General features: G+C 41.2%; 1 protein-coding gene across 4 annotated transcripts in view; it reads left to right on the top strand.

Annotated features, from left to right (window-relative positions):
- Positions 1-25,559, top strand: part of LOC122811822 (cyclic AMP-dependent transcription factor ATF-7-like) — a 2,228,331-nt gene that overhangs the window by 1,434,344 nt on the left and 768,428 nt on the right. For all 4 annotated transcript variants that reach the window (XM_044083930.1, XM_044083931.1, XM_044083929.1 and 1 more), the window contains one exon: positions 5,895-6,029. In XM_044083930.1, the coding sequence (XP_043939865.1) occupies positions 5,895-6,029 (135 nt within the window). The remainder of the gene's footprint in view (positions 1-5,894; positions 6,030-25,559) is intronic.

The raw sequence follows: 25,559 nt of genomic DNA, 5'->3' as shown, positions 1-25,559 counted from the left end.
GATCCTGCTGATGTCTCTACCTTGGATGGGTCCGGAGCCGCTGAGCAGGCACTGACTTCTGAGAAAGTACTTCGCACTACCGATACTCGACACAGACTGACTTATTTCGCGTCTTCAGTTCTTTGTAAAACTACAAAGATTCTAAAGCACAGGGTACGAACTACGCCCCAAAAAAACGACGACCCAAGCTCAGGCACTTGCTTCCTGGCCTAAATCTCAAATGCTTAAAATGGCGGAAGACCTTATTATGCTTATCAGGGGAAGCCAGGCTTCCCTTTCCAAAAGAAAAATATACTTGTCACCAGTAGTTTTATCTGAACAGGAGTCCGATGACTCTGATGCTTCTGAATATGAAGAAATGCAACCCCTCTCTGCTTATGAGGATTCTGATGCAGAAGAATCCATTTCTGCTGCACCTCCACCCAAGGATTTTTCATTTGGGAAAACCCTTCATACTTTAAAGGAGCATTTCCAATGGGAATGTCAAGACTATCCTCAGTCAAAAAAGAGACTCAGGGAATTCTTAGATTTACCACAGCACAGACCTTTGGCCATTCCTCCTGTCCTGGATGTTGTGGGTGATGTTTTTATGGAATCCAGTTTGAGTCCTGACACCCTTCCTCCTACTCCCACGAAACCTGACCGGTACTACAGAGTCCCTGACTCTCACAAATTCCTTTTCAAAAATCCTTCTGCTGACCCATAGAGGTCATCTCTCAAGGACCTAAAGGAATTAAAGCAACCTCAGTTAAGAATCCCACCCCCACAGACAGGGATTCCCGAGCTTTAGACAGATGGGGTAAAAAAGTATACACCTCTGCTACTCTTGCTATTAGAGCATTAAATTGTCAGTTCCACATGCTGAAATATCAGCAGCATACAATGGAACTTCTCAAACAAAAAATATCTTCCTTTCCTGCTTTTGCAGAAAATTACAAGAGCTAATGCATTCTGCAAGTCAAGTTACTAAGCACACCTTGCAATGTGGCTTTGACGCCCTAGAAGCATCATGCAGGGCAGCAGTGACTGGTTCTGTCCTTGGAAGGTATACTTGGCTTAAAGAACAGACCTTGCCAGACCATGTCAAATCCAAATTATTGGAAGCGCCATTGAACAAAGACAATTTATTTGGCACCAAGGCAGAAGAAGTCTTAAAAAAGATGGAAGAAAAAGCTAAATCTGTGCAGATAGTTAAAGACTTCTTACAGGTCCAGCCTCCAAGGTTCAGTAGGCATTGCCCCTCCAAGCACTGGTCCTTTCCTGCCCCCTCCAGGCCAGCTCAGCCCAGACCCAGGGAAAGCATATCCCCCAGACAGCAGCCCCAGGGAATGCAGAGATCTAAGCAGTGGAGTTCCCCCTCTTCAAAAACAGGGAGTGCAAAGCCACCCCCTTATGGTAAGAACTCACAATGACTTTCACACCTCCACCCCTTACCTCTGCCCACCTGCTTGTTGCCCCTAGGAGGAAAACTCTCCTTCCATGCAAGCAACTGGGCCTCTATTACCAACGACTGATGGGTCCTCAACATAGTGTCCCAGGGATACAAATTTTATTTCCACACTGCTAACCCCAAAAGGGTTCCCAGATCTTCCTCCAAACCAGTGGGCAGAGGCCAAAATGCAAGTACTTTCCCTGCTTTCCATGACGGCAATATGTTCCTGCAGAACAGATGGGCCAAGGTTTCTATTCCAGACTCTTCATGGTACCCCGAAAAGGGGGCGCCTGGCGCCCAATCCCAGATCTATCCATTCTAAACACCTTTCTGGTGATACCAAAATTCAAAATGCTAACCCTCCAGCAGCTTCTTCCTATGCTTTCCAAGGATGCTTGGTTATCCACCCTAGACCTAAAAGAGGCCTACCTACACATCCCAATCAGGGAATCTTGCAGGAAATATCTGCGTTTCAGGGCAGGATCTATACACTTTCAGTTCTCTGCGCTTCCCTTTGGCTTATCCACTGCTCCCAGAGTTTTCACAAAATGCCTGGCTCCAGCCATTGCTTTTTGCAGACAAAGAAATATTCAAATTTACCCCTACTTAGATGATTGCCTGTTTCAGGCAAACAGTGAGGAAAAGCTGTTACAGCACCTGACCATTGTAAAGGACCTACTGACCTCCCTGGGGTATACTATCAACGAAAAGAAATCAAAACTAGTTCCCACACAAAAAATTGTATTCCTGGGGGCAAGCCTGGACACAGCATCCTAGATGGCATTCCTTACTCCAGAAAAACAAGCCTACCTGACAGGCTACTTCTCTCAACTAGCCACTGGAACCCAGTTGTCCGCAAGGAAAATCCTGCAAACTCTAAGGTTCATGGCCTCCTGCATTCTACTCATTCCATATGCCAGACTGCATATGAGGAAACTACAATGGTACCTAAAAAGCCTTAGGTGTCAACACTCTTAAGACCTGGAAACTGTCATACCAATGATTCCTTGTCTAAGGGAAGATTTTCTTTGGTGGGCAGCAGCATGCAACCACAACAAGAGACTTCCCTTCTCACAACCCCATGTCGCCCAGACCCTCACCACAGACATAACAGACTATAACGGGGGTGCACACCTGAATGACAGGTGCATTCAGGGCCATTGGAGCCCAAATCAAAAACATCTGCAGATCAACCAAAAAGAGATGCTAGCTGTTCAGCACGCTCTGACAGCTTTCAGACCCCGACTCTCCCTGTGGCCTCTACTGGTCAAAACAGACACCACAGTGATATGATATAGCAAGAAGCAGGGACAGACTCACTCTTACCCTCTCTGCAGGCTCGCCATGACCCTTTGGCACACGGTCTCAGCCATGCAACTACACCTACTAGCACAATTCCTGCCAGATTCCCTAAACTCTCTGGCAGACAACTTAAGCAGAAACCTCCTAGACCCACACAAGTGTGGCAATAAGACCACAGAACCTTCACCCTTGTAACCCAGAAATGGGGCACCCCGAAGGTGGACTTATTTGCCTCCCACTCCAATCATCAGCTCAGCAAATTCTGCACCAGGGAACTTCACAGCAAGGCCTGGAAAGTGGATGCTTTATCCTTCCAGTGGGTAAACCTCTCAGTCTATGCATTTCCCCCTCTACCACTCATTTCAAGGGTACTGCTCAAAATAAGGGCGGAAAAACCGAGGGCAGTCGTGATTGCCCCAGGCTGGCCACACCAGCACTTGTACCCATTGCTGCGCAGCCTGCCACCATGGCACCTACCTCAGATTCCAACACTCCTGACCCAGAGGAAAGGGGAATTCATGCATCCCCAATTGCAGACCCTCAACCTGGCTCATTCTCTGACCTCTCCTCAAGCTTCCAGTCTAAGCATACAAGTCCTAGATGTGATATGTGAGGCCAGATGCCCCAGCACCAGAAAATCCTATGCTGACAAGTGGAAAAGGTTTTGCACCTGGAGCCAGGCCAAGAAAGCCGGAACAGGACATCCCTCCCTAGCTCTGATCCTGGATTACCTAGCAGACCTATTGCACAGGGGTCTATCCTTCTATTCTATTAAATTTCATGCCTCTGCCATCCCTGCTCATTACAGCACAGAGCCACCTCTCTTCTCATACCCTCATCAAACAGTTCCTAAGAGGGGCTAACAACTTAAGGCCACACAGAAGAGCTCCTACCCCAGCTTGGGACCTTAGCTTTATCTTGGAAAAGCTCACTCTTACCCCCCCCCCCTTTGAACCTGCAGCTTCAGCAGAGTTAAAATTCCTCTTTTGGAAGACAGCCTTGCTTCTGGCCATCACTTCAGCTAGAAGAGTATCAGAGCTACAAGCACTCATGGCTGTAGAGCCCTTCATCATTTTCCATGCTGACAGGGTCTCCCTCAGGACTAACCCATTCTTCATGCCTAAAGTGCTGTCCAGTGTGGCTCTCACCCAATCCATTCATTTGCCCACCTTTTTACCTAACCCAAAAAACAGGAGGGAAAGGATTCTGCACTCTCTAGATGTGCACAGACAGCTCAGATTCTGTCTGGACAGGACAAAATTTTTCAGAAAAACTGATCAATTGCTAGTCAGCTTCACAGCAGGGGCAGAGGGCAAGGCCATATCCAAGCAAACAATCTCCAAATGGATGTCACACTGCATCCATTTCTGCTACAAACAGCATGGCAAACCGCCCCCAAAGGGGGTCAGGACGCATTCCACCAGGGGAACCTCCACCTCTGCAGCTTTTCTCAGAGGAGTCCCCACCAGGGACATCCTGGAGGCTGCAACATGGACTTCTGTTCATACCTTCACCAAGCATTACCACCTGCCTATCTTCTCCAAATCCAGGGCAGGCTTTGCCACCGCAGTCTTGCAGGGCATCTTAGCCCGCCCCCAGTCTTCTTGACCTCCTCCACCCTTTACTTCAGCTTTGGGAATCAACCCAAATGTGATGACTGCAACAGTGAAAAACGAACATAGTACAGTTGTGTATACTTACCATAAATGTAGATGTTCGAGTGTATTCACTGTTGCAGTCCTGGTTTCCCCCCTCCATGCCCCTTGTCTTTCTCTCTCTCTCTCTCTCTCTCTTCCTCTCTCCTTACAGGAAATGTTTGGTATTTACTTTCTACTTGTGTTCTTCCACCATAGCCTAGCTCCTTGTTTAGGGGCTCCTGACAGTTAGGGCAAGAAAAACTGATGTAATAGCGTCGGCTGCCTGATTTTATACCACTGACGACCTGACGTAAGTCCTGGAGCAACAGCAACTGACGCAGAAATACTAAGCCTCTGGTATTTGGGCCGAGTGAGGGCTACCCCTGGCAGGATAACCCAAATGTGATGACTGCAACAGTGAATACACTTGAATATCTACATTTATGGTAAGTGTACACAACTGTACTTTCTCAGAATTTGCTTAGAAATGTAAAAGCTGAAAAATGTAATTTTCCCCTTCATAGTGAGGTTCTGTTTGGACCATCTGCTGCTGAGGTTTTGAAGAAATGTGATGAGAGAGAAAAAAAACGATTCAGGGGATGACCTGTTATAGTAACTACTCCAGTCAGCTCTGCTTTATGTTAATTTCTTGCTTGAATACTTTTTAAATTTGGGATGAGTTTTGACCTCCCTTAAAGTGGCAGGGTTTGCTAGATATCATTTTGTGACTGGCAGTATTTTATTAGTCTTTGTATATAGTGATTTCCCTTTTCCAATCAGAAGATAGTGAGCATGGACTCAGAAATTAAATTCCATGCTGTTGGGTGTGAGCTAGTGCCTGGCTGAAACGAGAAGATACCCACTTTAGTCGATTTTAAGAAATCTTTAAAAAAAATTTCTGTTAAAATTTCTGTATGAGATATCCTGCTGTGCATTACAGTATTTACCCATTCAACCCCTGTTTTTATACTACATGTGTAACTCTTGATATTGTTGGTTTATAGGTACGTACTAGGCTGTTGATCTGTGAGGATTTTTAGAAGCCTAGCTATGCATTCCCATTACATTTTTAGTCCTTGTAATTTAAAGACAAATTAAAAATTCTTTATAATTATTTTTTATTCTAACCTATTTTGGAAATGTTTTGTTTATAGATTTTATGTTTTTGTAAGCTGTAATATTATTGTGATCGTGTTTAGTTATAAACACGTTAATACAATTGAACTTTGAATTGAACTTGAATTTTTACTTTAACTTCTTAGTAGAAACGGACTGAGGTGCTGGGTGGTAAAGATCATTCATTTTTATTTTTTTAGTGTCACTGGAGAAGGTAGTTAAAAGTTTGTTTTTTGTCTTTGCCATATGGTAAGTATACATTTATTAATGTTCCTATTTATGTCAATCTTTTAAGTCATCTATGTTAACTAGCATTGTTGTTACGTTCGTCTAAATGATAGCTAAGGTTGCTTTGAACAGTTTGTTTCTTTTGGTTAAGAACTCTGAATTTAAGTTTGTTACTGCAGAGATCTGTGCCGCTGGACATGACCTTACCTTCCACTCCAGACGTAAAAGTAAAAGAGGAGGAGCCATTTGATGAGGATTCATCTCTTTCAAGCAGTCCTATGTCTATGCCTTCTTCACCTAAGCCTGAAGAAAGAGTAAGTTATTTTGCTGGACAAGAAAACCTGTAGTGACATGGATAGGTTTACACATAGACACACATTCTGTATTTCCAGGAGTATTATGTTTTAATGAAGTATATTCTGAGAATAATTTCTCCTGCCAAGTAATATTACCTAAATTTGACAATGTGCCGTCTTTTTTCTGTTGAGCACTTCAGATACTTACTTTTCATTTTGTACTTCTTTCAATTGCCATTACAAGTTAATAAATGGATTGCAAGAAATTGGACCTTGATTAATATTCAGATGCAAAGATTAGGTGCTGTATATCATGATATGCGAGTGTGCTTTTGTGTTGGTAATTTGTGATCCTGTTGTCTTTGAAGACGGTTGTTGACTTTTACGTTTTTTTTTTTTTTTTTTGGAAAGAAGTTGAGGGGATACAATTTTATGAATTTACTTTTGTTAACTGAGAAATTCTGACTACACATGACTTAGTAGTGGTCTGTAGAGGAAATCTTTGTACTAAGTCACGTCCTAATAGGATGAAAATGCTTATCCTATTTTCCCGTTGTTGACTAAACATTTTTGCATACCTCTCTTGCAGTGCTTTTTATTTTTATAGCTTTTATAGTGTTTTTAAGATTTGTCCATTCGTGTGTGACTGTATTCTTTTTTTTTTAATTTACTGATTATGTTAGTAATGTACAGGCTGTAGATACTAGAAAAGAGGCACTATACATGCATTCATTCATTCATTTATTCATATGCTGCCTGCGTTATCCATTCCTGGGTCACGTGGGAGCCATTGCTTATCTTGGCACTTAGTGGGTGCAAGGCTGAAAAGCTAATTCCAGTTAAAGTGCATGTCTGTTGTAAAACACTATATGCCTTTTGTATATTATTTGTCTGGTTTCAATATGCATCATCAGAGACTATTAAGTTCATATAGTTTCAGTGAAAACACAGCTTGGACAAAGATAAAAATAATTGTATTTGTAGTAGAAAAGTAGTTGTTAGTGTACAAGTTTAAATCAGTCTCACTTAAAACAAGCAGAATTATACTGTAGTTCTGTCGTCCTATGCAGTAGAAAGTTGTTTTTTTGTTTACCATTTTTGCAACTTGTGACAACCATTAGACATTGGAGAAGAACCTTTGCTTTTCTTGGTTTAAAGTCTAGATGTTACTTACGATGTAGGGAGATGATGTTAAAGTCGTCCCAACCCCAATTCTTTTCTTCACACTTGTTTGAGTGTTATTACAGTTCAGCAGCTTAATTTAAGTCTTTCTTTCATGCCTACTACCGTCATCAAGTAAGTATTATAAAAGGTAAAACATGGTAGACAGTAAACCTCAGCTATTCTACAGAAGTGTATGCGGCCACGAAAAAACATTTTTTTTGCATTTTGTCAGGATCTTCTCATGTTGGATAAGGAACAGAAGTTCTTGACGTACTTTACTCAGTGGATGGGGTGGCTGTTATAGTACATTTCAGTGTCAGGTCGGGTATTATGAGCAGCTGGAAATTGCTGTTCGCAGAAATGAGAGTACCGCTCTGTGAAGAAAAGGAGAGACTTGTGTGTGTAAATGCAGCGGTGTAGGTGGATTGAGATAATCTTGTTTTTTTGTTTTTTTTTTGTTTGTTTTTTTTTATGGGCATGAGAGACATGTTAAACTCATTGGCAGTATTTGCTGAAAAAATGGGTTCAAAGTTGTTTTAAGATTGCTGGTATAGACAGTTTGATCTTACATTGGGGATTTTCCTCTGTGATTGTGTCAATGGGGGCATCCTTCTTTTCTGTCTTTGTTCCTCATTGAATGCAACTATGTTTCCCTGAAGCATGCACCCACTGCTTCATTTTGTGATGCTGTACTTTGCACTAGTAGCATGCTGATAACCCATGAGTCTTTCAGGTCTTTTCTGCTGCTGTCACCTTTCAACTCTCACTAGTGAAGTATGTAGTGGAAAACATTTCACCCTCAATGCTCTTACTACCTGAGAGAAATGCATGCCTGACAGCCAGCTTAGGATGTTTGTTAGTATCACCTACCCTGCCCAGATGAATGGTCAGAAGCCTTTACAGTCAACCTTCTCTGATACAAGGAGCTGCCTCCTAGAGTACATTGACTGGAGCTCAGTGGCTGCATTTGGACCTGATGACTTCAACTATGGCCTTCCTGTAAGTCCTTCAGGGTTCAGCAAACCAGAGTGAGAAGGGTCCACCTGATCCTTAGCAGGGTCATTGGCTCAGGCAGTCATCATCATTCTGTTTGAGGTCTAGTTAGATCTTTCCTTTCCAGGATCCACATGGTACATGGGTGGGTGTCATTAGACAAGATGGATGGTTTGTTAAATCTTAAGTTTGCATATACTGGAGAACATGGGCTGGTGACAGCACTAGGCCTGAAATAGGCTTCTTTCGTCTTCCACATACCCGTGACTGATTTGTTCCAGTGCTTTTGTGCTTTGTCCTGTGTATATCCAGCAAATGGGCATTGTCTGTTCGAATACAACCTTTTCAGGTAGACCTGAGCAAGCTTTATTGGGATTTAAGGTTAGGTAGTTTCTTCCTTCTGCTTTGCATATTTGCATCCTGAGAAGAGAGGAACTAGGGGCATTTTTTTTGACTCTGTGAGATAAGGATAATTAAATATGTTTTTCCTACAGCTAACCAGGGGAAGTCCCTTTATCTGCAGAAACTTTCAGGCTGGTGATATTCACCATGGACTGGTTTATGACTCCCATTTATTCTTCCCAGAAATTCCAAAAAAAGTTTGTGGGGGGAAAAGGGAAGATGAGGATGGGCTTTGGATCACGCTTCTGTGGGGTCCATCATCGAGGTTGCCATTTTGCAGCCTAGAAGCATCCACCAGTACTACTTTGGCTTCCAGGAAGGTAGTTACCTTCTACAAGTCCCTAGTTGAGTTGGGCTGAGACCCTGCCAGGCTTTGTAGAACAATTTCCTTTGTGATTACCTCAGTCTAGTATAGGTTGCAAAGACTTAAGTGTCTTGTTGCACTGCCATTTGGCAAATAATTTTTGCAGCATTGTTTAGGGTGGGAAAGAGGAATTCTCCTTTGCAATGTTGTGGCTTAGATCTATCTGTATGTTCATCTCTCCATAATGCTCAGCTCTCCAGATATCTACAAAATGTCCATATTTTTGCATCTTATTTTTTGGTCTATTTCTGATTTGTGGTTTTCCAGCAAATCACTGAGGATTAAAGTCACTAAATTATGACATACTTTTGAGCTTCAGACTTCATATCCTTCAGAAAAAAATGCATGCTAACATGAATCCTGTTATTCTAGCAAATTTCTAAGTTTATAAAAGCAGTGTTTAAAATGTGTCCCTATTTTTCGGCCTTTGTCCTCCCATTATTTTGGGCTTGGTCCAGATTTCTTGCACTAAGAAGTTGAGAGGTAGTGGATCTGATGCTGGAAAAGCTTCTCAGTGTGCTCCTGGTTGAACACAACTGTCAGATTTTCCATTAAAACAACACTGCTCAGAAACCAAGGCATTTCTCCAGAGCTGTTGTGGCAGATATAGGCTGCTGAGATTGTCCCTTCCTTGCAAAAAGGCCAGAGGTAATATTCCTACTTTTTCTATCTTCCATGGAGGATAGAACACTTAAGTATTATCCTGTACAACAGCATCCTCAGTGATTGAATTTTGCTGTGTATGGCTTTGGATGATGACTTTCCAGGATCCACATGGTGCATGGGTGGGTGTCATTAGACAAGATGGATGGTTTGTTAAATCCTAAGTGTGCATATACTAATAGAAAACAAAGCAAACCATAATAACAGTTTGTGGTTCCATTATTATTTTTGTGTGTGTGTGTGTTTTCTTTAACAGTTTTTATTCACTCTAACATTATACAATTTGCTAATTTCCTGCATTCCTTTAGACCTCACTCCACCCCTGAACATTATTCTGCTTGTATTTATGTAGATTCCATTTCTTTCCTTTTCTAAAGATCCCACCTCCAGTTATTTTATCTCCTTTACAGTACTTTTTTGTTAGGTTTGGAACATATTTTGATTTCCATTTTCTAGTAATTTATTTTTTTGGCAGCCAACAGCATTTAACTTAGTTAAGACGTAACCTTGCCAAGATAATTCAGATCTATATCCTAGCTCAAAATGATCTTTTCCTTTGTCACAGCCATTCATTCCCCCAACATTTCCATGAAAGTATTCTGTAAAAAATGTGTACATTCTTCCAACTTGTTCCATTCTCCAAAATAAACAGTTCCCATTTACCTCTGTCTTCCTCATCACACCTCTAGCACTTGCTTTCTACCTGAGGGAGAATCCTGTAAAGTCTGCCAGGGTATAAAAATACTTCTGCAAACATTTCTATGCAAAAATCCCAAATGTTTTGGACTTTGTTGCATACTTGGGAATTTTACTGATTTGTTCCCATTATTCCTTTATAAATTGCTTTTCCAGTCTCTCTTCCCAACCTTTTTTAACCTCCTTTGATTGAGTCTTATAGCTGTCATGCAGTATTTTATTCTGCATACTAACTATCCTTTTTAACAGCAAGTTCTGTCATGGACTCTGCTAAAAACTCTCAAAGAAATCTGGTCTTTCACCTGGCACTCCCTTATCCCTTTCTCTTTGCCTATACTCCTCAATCCCTGATAAGGGAATGCTGACTCTGGCATCCATTTCAAAGTTCTGCTTAGCCTCATTCCACATATTACTTTTCTGTCACAAGTTATTTATTCCCAGTATTTCTGTACCTTTGCCAGTTTCCAGTCATTAAATTCCAGCCCTCTGTTGACTATTTTATATATCTCTGTGTGCATGCATCCCTGTTGGTAAAATCTTTTCTCCATTCTCACACTGGCATATTTCTTAGAATGCTTTCCGCTACGTTGTGACTGTAATATTCTTTGTGGTTGTTTTCATTAAGGACTTGCATCCAGAATCCTAGTCTGTATTTCTCTGTCTAACTTACCCATTTCATCATCATTCCACTTTGATTTATAACCTTCTGTTTGAGTTGTGCATACAGGCCTTAACTGCACAGCTGTAAGGCACTTATTCAAATAAGGTAACCCTAAACCACCTTGTTCAGTGGGGAGAATCATCTTATCCCACTTAACTCTTGCCCCCTTCCTATCTCAAATCCCAACTCTGTTATTTGCCATCCAGTTCCTCATCTGGTTGATAATAAGTCTGATCTGTATCTAAGAATAAAGGGACTAAAACATTTTCATTACTTGTATATTCTCCTTATCAGTAATCAGTAGTTTGCAGTTTCTCCATTTTTGTATTGTCTTTCATTTAGTTTCTTCCTAAATTTCCTTAGGTACCATAACAGAATATGTTTTAATCCATGCACCTAAGTACTTCAGTATGGGTACTACTGATGAACCATTTCACATATGGGTGCATAGTTCACCGATATTTTTTTGTTTTAGTTTCATTTATTTTATGCATTAAAAGATATGAAGCTGTCTCAAAATGTTCAACAACACCAAAAACTCTTTTTTTCCTGCATTTCTCAAGTAAAAGGAGTATACAATCTGCAAATTAACACTGACTTTTCTTGATTACCTCACTATGATATAACCCTGAATTTGAGACTTACTTATTTTCTGTGACATTTGCTTTAAATATAAAACAGTTAAAGGGGAAAGAGGACATCCATGCCTGGATCCTCTACTTGTAACACAGCTTGTCAGTAAGGATCCCTTCCAAAATAATTCTTGCATCTGACCCTTCATGCATCCCCCTCAAAAACCCTGTTATTATATCATGGAGCAGAAATGCTTCCATTGTCCTACTCATAAAATCCCAGATGACTCTCTCGAATGCTTTCTCTTCATCAAGGCCCAAAAGCATTGGGGACTTTTCTTATACTCTGCTTCCCTTTGGATCTTCTTTGCTATGTTAAAGTTGTCAAATGTTTTCCTCCCCACCACAAAACCACATCGGTCTATGTCTATCAATTCTGGCAACACCTTTGCTGTTCTCCTAGCTAGTAAAATCCAAGGCACGGAAACTTATTAAAACACAAAAGACCAAACGGCTGTAGAGTCTGCACACGGAATTTAATATACAAACAACAATTTAATATACAAACAAAGTAACGAAGAGTTAACAAGGATAAAAGGACTTCACGTCTTCAGAAGTGAAAAATACAACCAATTAAGCTAGGCAGCCAGTACAGAAAGAGCAACATTCCCAATGTAGTTTCATCACAACTTTCAATGTTCAAAGTAACTTTATAGTCAAAATAGTATGTAAAAATTGGGATCTGTTTAGATCTAATCATGTGTTTGAACAGTTGGGGTGTAAATCTTCAATAGTATTCAAAAGAGGGAGCAATTTGAAAAACCTTTTGGAGAGGCGTCATATAATGGCGCCTAGAATTACAGGAATGTTCAAGTGTGAAAATTGCAATTATTGCAAACATATTGATGTGACCAATTCATTTGCAATCAGTGGGCAATACTTTAAATTAAAATCAAAGTATAATTGTAATACTAAGTTTATTGTTTATCTGGCAAGATGTGCAGTTTGTCCCGCATTTTATGTGGGTAAAACGGAACGGAGGTTCCGTGAAATAGTATATGAACATCTTTATGCCATTGGTCACAATAAAATTGATAATGCTTTAGCGAAGCATGCCCACTTGAATGTACACCATCAATTCAAATTTCTGGTTATCGATCACTTTTCACATGACATTAGGGGAGGTCCGGCTTCCTTTAAATTGGAAGAATTGGAATTATTATGGCAGTTGAAACTAAATGCATTTACCTTTCCTGGTTTAAATGAATCATGTTCTATTATGAGCATTTTAAAGCTTAAAAGTTTACAAAGATAGATTTTCCTGGTAATTTATTTTATCAAATAATTGTGCAATATGGTACTATTTGAAGTACAATTTAGCAAGTTATTTTAAGGAACATTTTGATTGTTACAAAATTTTATTATATATGTTATATACATCCATGCAACTTTTATATATATTTATGTGTATTTAGATTTATGAGGTTTTATATGCATACAACACTAGAGGCCTGAGTTAAAGTTGTTGTTGGCTTAATGATTAATTAACATTACAGTTTCCCGCACTTTTTAACTGTGATCCTATATAAGAATGCTTAATTGGTTGTATTTTTCACTTCTGAAGACGTTTGCTAGTGAGCAGACGAAAAGCGCTTAAAGTCCTTTTATCCTTGTTAACTCTTCGTTACTTTGTATATTAAATTCCGTGTGCAGACTCTACAGCCGTTTGGTCTTTTGTGTTCTCCTAGCTAGAATAGACCATAAACATTTTTCTCAGCAAACCCTTCTGGATCTTTATCACTTTCTTCCCTCCTAATTTTCGCATTTTTACAGGAATACTGCCTGATTCTGGAGACTTCCTTGGTGATTGATTATACATCATCATCATCATCATCTAATTTCTTCCGGTTAGCTATTAATTGTTGAGCCTCTTCATCTTTTAACCTTCATTCAGTTACATTTTTCATAAATGTTTCTACTTTTGCCTTTTCTTGGTTCCCACATTTCTCTGCTTTATACAAATGTTCATAAAATTTCTAAGTACCTCTATAGGGCCTCTGATTATTTTTCTTGTCATAGGCTCCAAAAATTTGGATACAACCCTTTCTGGTTTCTTTGGCCTGAGTCATTGTGCTAAATGTTTTACTCTGTGCTGTTGTTATCCGAAAGAGTTGGTTAACAGCAGCCTTTCTAAACTCGTGCATATTATCCAACTACTCCCTTATATTCCCTTTATCAGTCTTCAGTAGGTTCTGTTCTTGCTTTGTGAGATTTACAACATCTTTACTATACATGACATGTTTTTAATTGCATAGATACATATATAATAATACAAAAGAAAACATACTTTTGTTAGTATGTCCTTTATTTTTATGATGCACACATTTTAACAATTTTTATTCATTGCAGCATTACATAAATTGCTCAGTTCCTGCCTTCCCTTAAATTCATTCCTCCTGAATATTATTGTTTGTGTTATTCTTACAAATTCCATTATTTTTTTTGTAATTAACTCCTTCCCTGTACGAAATATCCCACTTCCAGTTCCTTTTATTTCCTTTACAGTATTCATTACTTCAGTTACTGTGGTTTAGAATTTGATTTCTGTTTTTTAGCATATTTTGCAGCTAGTGTCATTCAGTGTAGTAAGACTTTAATATGTCTGGGTAGTTTAGATGCCATATCCTGGTTCAAGAGAGTAATTTCCTTAGAAACATATGTGCCCCCCCAAAAAAAAACATTTCTGACAAAGAATTCTGTAGGGAATTTTTAAAATCTGGCTATATGTTACACTCCTAAACACATGCTCTTGATTATCCCTTTTTGCCATCACACCTCCAGTATTTGCTGTCTACCTGAGGAAAAGTTTTTTGAAGTGTGTTTTGGGTATAAAAATACCTATGCAAACATTTCCATTTCCATGTTAACTTAATTCTTAGAATATCTTGTGCTACTGTGTGAATATAATTGTTTGTATGGTTGTTATTCTCCTTAAGCACCCACATCCAAAATACTGCTTTCTTTTTACTTCTCAGACTCCTCTTTCATTTCATCTTCATCCCTTTCCTCTTTGACATATAACTTGGTGTTATATGTATGAACCTTAATTGTGTAACTTTTAAACCATTCCTTCATATTAGGTCAGTCTAAACATATTGCACTTCAGTCTTGTCCCCTTCCCCTCCCAAATATTTTTTCAACTCTTTAAGTATCTTCCATAACTTCTCCCCTGGTTAATAAAAGATGCCTGACCAGTATATAAAACTAAAGGAACTAGAAACATTTTCACTGCTTGTAACTTACTATCACATTCATAATCAAGAGCATCCAGGTTTTCAGTTTTAGCATTATCTTTTGTTTAGTTTCTTCCTGTGTATCCTTAGTGGCTATTATAGAATCCTTTTTAACTCATGTTTATAAATACTACATCTTATTCTCCCATAAATGTGGATATTGCTGAACCATTTCTTGCTCTGCTATCAATCCCTGGTAAGAAGGTAGTCTCTTAGGTCATTTGTCATCCTGAAGTTGGGATTGTAAACCAAGGCCCCATCTGCTTGAGTTTGTGGTAGCTCAGGTGGCTATAGTAGAAACCACAGCACCTATCAGAAAGAGTAGGGGTTCTTTATTGTATGCAGCTGTACACAAATTTACATATTTACATAAAAATACATTCTTCCATCATTTACAACTTGTTGAACAATATATGTATAGACCACACTCCCTTTTCCACAACCATCATTTGATTTTATGTATTATATTTGGTATCCTCCATTTCCCAGTAAACATAATCTCATTCAACGTTTCATTCCATATTACCCATAGAATACAAAGCATTTTCCTACCCAAATTTTTGACATATTCCTTATGACAGTTGTCATAAAATCCATATTCAATTATGTCCACATTTATCTGTTTACAATCTCTCATTTCTTTCAGAATATTCTTTTCTATTATTTTTCCCATATGTTCTTTATTCTCTTGCATGTTAAACGTGTTCTACAGTTTGTAATTCACCACAAAAATGACATATCCTTTCATTTACATTTTTAAGGCAGATTTCCTTTTACAAGCAGTCTGTTAATTTGCAGCCTCCATAAAAAAATCGTAACATTCAGCATTCTTCATACACCATTTATTTCTTTGTTTTATGGTTTTTATTTTTTCTTTTGTTAGATGTCCCTATGGGTTCACACAATAATTTTGTATCAATATGTTTTTATGCATTATTTTCCTATTTTCTTCTATCTCATCTATTCTTAACGTCCATATTTTTATTTTGTCTTCATACAACTTTATGTCACTTCTCCATTCTCTCTCCCTTTTATTTAATTGTATTACATTCATTTTCCTTTCATATTTTTTTCTTAAACATTCTTATTACCATCTTGCCTTGCTTTCCATTTATCCACTTTAACACCGTGTATAGATTCAGTGAAGCCCCATATACTATAGGGTTCAACAAACCCATCCCCCATCTTCCTTGTACATATATAACATTCCTCTTTTGTCTGGGTTTAACCTAGATCCCAATATAAATCTAGAGATTATTTCAAGAAGTTGTCTCTCCAAATCACTTGGTATCATATACTCACTAGCTTTGTATGAAACTTTTTTCCATCCAAATTTTATTGATTAAATATAAATTTTTTTCTTATAATATAATCTTTATCTGTTCCACATAACCTAAATCCTTTTTATTCTTTCAAAGTTTTCTCCCATAGTTGAATTATTATGGTATATTCACCAAATTTAATTTGTAATGTTGATATGTCTTTTCTTCCGAATTGTATTCCTTCCAACTGTTCGTCATCTCCAAAACCCTTGCATTTTTCTTTATTCATTGTTAATCCAGTTCCTTGCAATTTTTAAATTTTACCGTATCTGGAATAGGTGAGACTGTTACATTTTTAGACGTGAAAATATTTTTAGGTATTAACTATCTCTGCTTCCAGTCTATATTGTAAAGATACATTTAGGAACAATTTCTCAGAATTTTCTAGTTTACACCACCATTTTATGAAGGTCAGTATATTCAAACGTCAACTAATAAGGGCTTCCAAGATTACTAGTAATGATATTAGATTCTTTGAAGAATGTAGTTTTTTTTAATTGTTTTCACAGGGGGGGTGTCCATTATTATTGTTAGATTAACTAATTGATAAAATTTCAGACTTGAGATCTAACAAATATAGTCTTATTTTGTTTACAGGGTTTTAAGCAAAGGCTATTAGTACTAATAGTAATGACATATATTGCAGTTTTCCACTTCCAGTTAGTTTGGCTAAGCATCAAATTCTTAATATTTTGTGTAAAAATTGGAACATTGTATGAGGTTAATAATGAAGTGTTTAATATTTTGGGCAATGGACCAAAATTCTGATATAAAAGGACCAAAACGTTGACAGTTATATTTGAAAGTCAACAGAATTAAATGTTAATTAGTAGAGTGCAATTTCCTGTTTCTGGAAACAAGATATATTTAAATGTAGTCAGTGTGTTGCTTGCAAATACATCCATTGTTGTTCAAGTTATATTTTTGAGCTCTACAATTATACTGTGCACATTTTTGGAATTTATAATTGTTCTACTGATTATGTTGTATATGTGGGTTTTTTTTGTGATTATTGTAAATTCTTCTGCGGTGGTGGTGCTGCGGTAGCGTTGTCGCCTCACAGTAAGACGTCCTGCTCGATTCTCAGCTAGAGCGTCTTCTGTTTGGAGACATGCGTGAATGGGCGTACCTTCGTTGAAGGTTGTGCGTCAGGGCCAGCAACTCGGCACGTAAAAATCTACTGCCAATCATTAGCGGACCGGAGTTCCGCTGTGGCGACCCCTAACCGGGAAAAGCCAAAAGACACAACAACAACAACATTGTAAATTCTTCTATGTAGATAAAACTATCAGAAAATTATGTGATAGAAAAAAGAAGCATTATATGGCCATCAGAAATGGGGATAATAAAAATGCTTTGGCAAAACACAGTATGAAATGCACCGGTTTTAAAAGTTTTACATTTTTTGTATTGCAGAAAGTTTTGCATTTTATATGTGATGTTGACACTTATTTAGTTTTGTGAACTCAAGTGGCAGCTTTTTCTTAATGCTGAGATCAGTCGAGGGTTAAATGCTGCTCTGAATATTAAATGTGCTTTAAAATGGTCGGCATAGGAAATGATGTCAGGACTGGTTTGAATTTTGGTAGTTTTCTATTGGTTGATATGTAGTATTTTATTCACTGTGGATATGTTCTGATGTTCATCATGTTTCACTGTTGCAGTCATTACACTTGTGTTATCCTGCTGGCAGGCTATTCGCAGTCGGCCTGAATTCCAAAGTCTTGGTCCTGCGTCGGTTGCTGTCGCCTCTTCCCTGATGTCAGTGTGCCTGGGGTATAAAAGATGCAGCCGACGCCATTTTCTTCAGTCTTTCTTGCCGTGTGGTGCCCGAAGCAAAAGCAGTTCGCAAGTGCCGGTCAGCTGACTCCTGGGAAAACTTTTTTCTTGCTCCAGACCGATATCAGAAAAAGTTAACAGTTGTATTTCTTGTGGGAAGCAAATACCTCATAAGGATTTTCACTCTTACTGTATTCCTTGCCTAGGCCATGACCACGACATTGCTAGTTGTCGGTTTTGTGCTAGATTTAACCAATGCACTATTAAGCGTCGGTACGATTTTGCTTTTCATTACTTTGGCCAAAGGTTTAACTACATAATGCCGTCGGAACAGCCGACGACCGGAGTTCATAAAAAGCGCAAGGAAAAAGAAAAGGACAGGCATCCGAGGTCCAAAACCGACGATGAAGCCTCTTCTAGGCCAGTTGCCGGTTCTCAGTGAGGCGCTTTCGCATCCAACTGACACCCGCTACCTCAGAGCCAAAGACTGCCTCCGACTCCCACGTGAAGACAGCTAGGCCTCTGGATACTCAAGGTACTGGGCCTTCGGAAACTAATCCCTCAGATGGGTCCGGAGCCGCTGAGCAGGCATCGGCTTCTGAGGGTGTTTTCAGACCTACACAGCTTTATATCAAGCCAACTTTAGCATCAAAGACTAAAACAGTTTTAAAGACAAGAAAACAAGTACAGCATTCTCCAGGACAGACCTCCATGCCTAAGAAACAGATGCTCAAAATGGCCGAAGAATTAATTACTTTGATCAGGGGCTCCCATCCCCCTCCTGATAAGAGGCCTAGGCAAGACACTGAATATGATTCCTCTGATCAGGTTTCCATTTCCTCTGACTCCTCTTCAGAACAGGGATACTCTATTCCTCCCTATGAGGATTATGATGCTGAAGAATCTATTCCTTCAGCTTCTCCTCCTGAGGATTATTCATTTGGGGGAATCTTGCATACCATGAGGGAGCATCTCCACTGGGAGAGCCAAGATTATTCAGATTCTAAGAAAAGGCTCAGAGACTTTCTTTTACTACCTCAGCACAGACCTCTTGCTATTCCTCCTGTTCTAGACATTGTAGATGATGTTTTTTTCAGAGTCCGGCCTGTCTCCCGACTCTTTACCTCCTGCACCTGTTAAGCCAGACAGATACTACAGGGTTCCAGATTCTCATAAATTTCTATATAAAAAGCTTGCTGCTGACCCAGAAACTATTTCACAGGGTCCCAAAGGGGTCAAAGCTGCTATTGCAAAAAACCCTGTCCCCTCAGATAGAGATTCTAGAGCAGTGGACAGATGGGGGGAAAAAAGTTTACACTTCTGCTACCTTGGCTGTAAGGGCTTTAAATTGTCAGTTTCATATGCTTAAATATAAGCAATATTTAATGTCTGTGTTAAAACAGAAAATGTTGACAAATTCTGAATGTGCTGAGAACAAGGAATTGCAGGATTTATTGCATGCAGCTGAACAAGTGGGAAAACATACTTTGCAATGTGGTTATGATTCACTAGATGCCTCTTGCAGGGCCGCTGTAACAGGCTCAGTCATTAGAAGGCATGCTTGGTTAAAAGAACAGACTCTGCCTGATCATGTTAAAGCAAAATTATTGGATGCTCCATTACAGCATGATACTTTGTTTGGTGTTAAGGCAGAAGAGGTGTTGAAGAAAATGGAGGATAAAGCTAAATCTATGCAGACAGTGAAGGATTTCTTACAGATGCAGCCACCCAGATTTAGCAGGAACTAGCCTTCTAAAAAATAGTCCTTTCCCGTGTCAGACAGGCCACAAAGAGGCAGATACAGATGCCCTAGAGGGGCACAAACAGTGGGGTGCTTCTACCTCCAAAAGCGGAGAAAACAAATCACAGCCATATAGGAAACAGTCCCAATGACTTCCCTCTGCCAATGCCAAGCATTTATCTTTTGGCAGCACCCTTAGGGGGAAAGCTAGCACTTTTTTCAGAAAATTGGCACATGATTACCCAGGACAAATTGGGTCTTAAATATAGTCTTTCAGGGCTACAGGTTCCACTTTCATACCCTTCCAAAGGCAAAAGGTATGCCAGACCTGCCACACAATCAATGGGCAGAGGCACAAAACCAAGCTTCATCCCTCATGGACATGAGGGCTATTCAGCCAGTGCCACAACAAGAGCAGGGACAAGGATTTTACTCGAGACTTTTCTTAGTACCAAGAAAGGACAAAGCATGGAGACCGATTCTGGACCTGTTTATTCTAAATACTTTTTTGGACGTTCCGAAATTCAAAATGTTGACTCTGCAGCAGCTTCTGCCCATGCTAGGCAAAAAGGCTTGGCTTGTAACTTTGGACCTCAAAGAGGCATACCTGCATGTCCCAATCAGACAATCTTGAAGAAGATACCTCAGATTCATAGCTGGCTCAAAGCACTACCAATTCTCTGCACTGCCCTTTGGCTTATCTACTGTGCCCAGGGTCTTCACAAAATGCCTGGCACCAGTAATTGCATTTTGCAGACAAAGAGGAATTCAGATATATCCCTACTTGGACGACTGCCTTATTCAAGCAGAGGCCAAAGACATTCTACTAAAGCATCTGGCGTTTGTAAAAAAAATACTAATTTACCTAGGGTACACAATAAACGAAAAGAAATCAAAACGAGTACCCTCTCAAGAGATAATATTCCTGGTTGCAAGCTTAAATACAATTGCCCAGGTGGCTTATCTCACGCCAGACAAACAAAGGCATCTGACTTCTTACTTCGAAAACATGGCAACAAAGACCCAGTTATCTGCAAGAAAAATTCTGCAGGCTCTGGGCTACATGGCCTCCTGCATTCTGCTAATTCCGTATGCAAGACTGCATATGAAGAAACTACAATGGTTCCTAAAATGTGTTTGGACTCAACATTGCCACAGCCTGGAATCATTAATTTCCCTCATTCCTTGCCTGCAACAGGAGTTTCGATGGTGGGCACAGGCCTGTCACCACAACAAGGGACAGCCATTCACTTTACCCACAGCCAGGCAAACACTAACAACAGATGCATCAGATTATGCCTGGGGGGCCCACGTGGCAGGAAAATGTATTCAGGGCACATGGCCCCAAAAGCCAAAAGCATCTACACATCAATCAAAAAGAGATGCTAGCTGTACAAAATGCCCTGACAGCCTTCAAGGGCCTACTTCATCCAGGACAACTCCTGATAAAGACGGACAACACCACAGTCATGTGGTACATAAACAAGCAGGGGGGCACACATTTCTACCCCCTCTGCAGACAAGTAATGATTTTGTGGAACACAGCATTGACTTACCAAGTACACCTGCAAGCACAATTCCTGCCAGGAAAAACAAATGCTCTGGCAGGCGAACTAAGCAGAAACCTCATGGACCCTCACAAGTGGAAACTAGATCCACAAATCTTCAGCGTGATAACAAGGAAATGGGGACACCCAGACATAGATCTTTTTGCCTCCCCTCACAACTGCCAACTTCAAAGATTCTGCACAAGGACTTATCACAAACAAGCATGGGAAGTGGATGCCCTGTCATTCAGTTGGAACAACCTTACAGTATATGCCTTTTTTCCACTGCCTCTCCTCCCCAAGGTACTCCTAAAGGTCAGACAAGAGAAGCCACAAATGATACTGATTGCCCCGGATTGGCCACGCCAACACTGGTACCCAATCCTAAGGAGTTTGTCCCAAGGCCCAGCCTGGACATTGCCTCAAATTCCTCATTTACTGACGCAACAAAACAATCAGATCCTGCACAGCCAACTCAGAACTCTAAATCTAGCTGCATGGCGGATACTGTAACCATTCAGAATACACCTCTCTCTAAAGCGGTTATGGATGTCATTTTGGAGGCCAGGAGACCCAGCACCAGAAAATCTTATGCAGAAAAATGGAAGAGATTCTGTGCTTGGAACCAGGCACAAGGAAGTGACATGCTTGTTCCAAATATTCCTCAGATTTTACAATATCTAACTGAGATGCTGGACAAAGGCCTATCCTTCTCATCAATTAAGATCCATGCCTCTGCCATTTCAGCTCATTACAATACAGACCCACCTATTTTTTCATATCCATTGCTTAGGCAGTTCCTCAGGAGGGCCAAAAACATAAGACCTCCAAGGAGAGCACCAATACCTGCATGGGACCTCAATTTTGTCTTGGAAAAACTCACAATGCCTCCTTTTGAGCCAGCCAATACAGCTGACATAAAATTCTTATCATGGAAAACAGCTCTGCTCCTAGCAATGACTTCAGCAAGAAGAGTCTCAGAGTTACAGGCATTAATGGCTGTGGAACCTTTTAATGTTAAGTTGTCAATTTCGCCTTCATTCTTGCTGGATGGGTTCAGAGCCGATCCTCGGCTCCGACTTGGCCTATACCAAAGCTCGAGAGCTATTTATCAGCTCGAGGCCCTCCCTATATCCCACAATGCTAGGCGTCCAATACCCAGATCTCGTTTGCCGCTTCAGCTGCGAGGTTGCATTTTTACCGGCTCCAGGTCGTATAAAACCTTTTTACTAAGTTTATTTAGATCTAAATAGCTAATTTCTTGTTGGACGCGTTTGGTTCTCGCCCCTCCACCTCCTGGGTGTCTCCGCCTTTCGACCCACTCATGGAGGTGGTGGCTCGGAAGGTGTGGACGGCCCCGGACACAGTGTAACCAACCCCCCGTAGGCCCACAAAGTTTATTACAGCCCCGTCCGACAAACAGTTTCTTACGAAGGGTGTCCCGGTTGATGCCATGGTGGTTGCAGCAGCCACTAAAAGAAGGAGTTGGCTGATCCTTCTGTCCCTGTCCATCCACCTAATAAAGAATCTAGGACAATGGACAGGTACGGGAAGCGGATGTTTTCTTTAGCGACCTTTTTCATGCAGTCGCTGAACTACCTGTACATTTCACCCGCCTTCAAAGGGATATCCTTAAGGAATTGGGTGATACCCTTCAGGAAAAGATCAACTCCCAGCTGGCAACCCTTAACTCCATAGTTAACTCCTCCATGCGGCTCATTTCTTATGCAGCCGATGGGGCGAGTAGGGCCGCAGGCACAGGTGTAGCCTTGAGACGACATGCCTGGATGCGGTTGTGCAACTTTGCTGACCCCTTCAAGGCGTCCTTCACGAACACCCCCTTCAATTGTTTGGCTTTGTTTGGACCACAGGTGAAAGATACACTTACCAGGTGCGAGCAGGAAGGCAGGACTCTCTCTGCCGTGGGAGTCCATTTTTCTACCCCATCTAGACCATACCCGAAGGGTCAGAAGGGTGGAAAAATGTGGTTTTGCAAACCCCAAGGGAGTCATGCCTAATGCACGTGGCGAGTTTCCCTCCAGGGGCAGAGGAGGGAACAATAATAGACGCCACCCGAGGGGCAGAGGGGGTCCGCAGAATCAGGGTAGCAGGGAATCTTTCTCTGACAAACCCTTCCAGCACCCCTGAGGGGCTGCTCGACTGTCCACCTTCGGAGGCAGTCGGGGGAAGATTGTCACTGTACCCAGAAGCCTAGCAACTCCTCACACAAGACAAATGGGTGCGGTCTATCATATCCGAGGGTTACAAAATTCCCTTCATCCACACCCCTGTACAAAAAACAGATCCAGATGTCCCACCTGCGCTAAGGGATCAAGCAGTACTGGAAATTTCAAAACTGCTAAAAAAGAGGGCCATCCAGCCAGTCCCAGCAGACCATCAAGGATCCGGAATTTACTCCAAGTTCTTTTTGGTGCCTAAAAAGACAGGGGACTGGAGACCCATTCTGAATCTCAGCAGACTGAACAGGTCTATACAAAGAACAAAGTTCCGGATGATCACGCTTCAGTCCATTCTACCCTTTTTGGGTCAGGACAATTGGATGTGCTCTATAGACCTTCAGGATGCGTACTACCATATCAAAATGAACAGGCGCTCCAGAAGGTTTCTCCGCTTCCAGCTGGGAGCCAGTCACTATCAATTCAGAGCCCTGCCCTTTGGTCTCACCACAGCCCCCAGGGTGTTCACCAAATGCATGGCAGTGGCGATGGCTCACTTGAGACGACAGGGATTCCAGGTGTTTCCATATCTTGACGACTGGCTCCTTACTGCTTCCACCAGGCATCAACTTCTGCGAGCCAGGGACTATACCATTCAGACTTGCTCCGAGCTAGGTATATCAGTAAATTTCGAAAAGTCTGCATTGCTGCCTTGTCAATCTATAACATTTATAGGCACAGAAATAAACACCAAAGATCTGTCTGCAAAACTTCCTCCAGACAGAGTATCAGACATTTGCCGACATGTGCAAGTACTACTAAAGTGCAAGATGATTCCGGCCAGATTTGTACTAAAAACATTGGGTCTTATGGCGGCAGTGATCATTCTGGTCCCCCTGGCTCGTTTCCACATGCGGATCCTTCAGTGGATGCTTTTTACCCAATGGTCCTTTCAACAGCTCCCAATGTCCCACAGAATAATGATCACTCAAACATGCAAAGACCACCTGGCTTGGTGGATGGTCTCCCCTACAGTTCTCCAGGGCAGACCTTTTGTTCTTCCTTCTCATGTTGCCACGGTGACCACGGATGCCTCCCTGATCGGGTGGGGGGCATTTTCATGGCAGGACTGTCCAGGGAACTTGGCAACCCCTAGAATACCACCTGCATATAAATGTCTTGGAGAAGATGAGAGCGGTACTTTTAGCGTTGCAAGCTCTTCAGGACTCTCTACCTATCGAGACTATTGCAATTCAAACAGACAATATGTCTGTAGTGTGGTACATCAACAAGCAGGGCGGAACCAGATCCTACCCCTTATGTCGAGAAGCACTCAGACTCTGGCAGTGGGCGATCTCCTCCCAACGGTTTCTGATAGCAATGCACATCCCCGGGAAGTCCAACGTCATAGCAGACAGGCTGAGCAGAGCCATTCTCATGCCTCACGAGTGGTCTCTGTCAGTCAGTAGCGGACAAGATTTTCCGCAGATGGGGTCAACCTTGCTGCGACCTTTTCGCAACCCCTCTCAACAGCAAGTGCGAAGACTTCTTCACTCTGTTCCACCTCCCCGGCCATTCCCCCAGAGATGCTCTAGTCCACGATTGGCCCCGGGGGTCGTCTGTATGCATTCCCTCCATTTCCCTTAATTCCCAAACTGATTCAGAAAGCGACCGCTTTGGGTTCCAGGATGATCCTCATTGCCCCTTACTGGCCTCGACAAATTTAGTTTCCGTTCCTGCATCATCATATGTTGGAGCAGCCCTGGAGTCTGGACCCAGTGCCGGACCTATTGGTCCATCAGTCGGGCGGGCTGCACCAATCCCTTCAGTCTCTCAACCTCACAGCTTGGTTGCTCCACTTCCAGCCTTAGCCAGGCTTCCGCAGATTTCTCAACCAGTATGTGAAGTCATCCTTTCTTCACATAAATCTACTACCAGAAAAACCTATGCTAGTAAGTGGAAACGTTTCTCTTGCTGGGCAGAGACCAGGAATATAGATCCCTTTACAGCCGCTGTCCACACTGTTCTGGATTTTTTGGCAGAGCTCTTTCGAGGAGGCTCCTCTTCTGCCACCATTAGAGTCCAGTTGGCTGCCATCGCTAATTTTCATGCTGGACTGTCAGAGACCAGCATCATGTCCCATAAACTTTGTAAAGCCTTTCTCAAAGGAACTG

This window comes from Protopterus annectens, chromosome 9.part0 (assembly GCF_019279795.1).
Source record: "Protopterus annectens isolate FY-2018-M chromosome 9.part0, PAN1.0, whole genome shotgun sequence".
NCBI lineage: Eukaryota > Metazoa > Chordata > Ceratodontiformes > Protopteridae > Protopterus > Protopterus annectens.
Note: the sequence above shows the minus strand (reverse complement) of the source record. Positions and strands in the feature narration are given on the sequence as shown.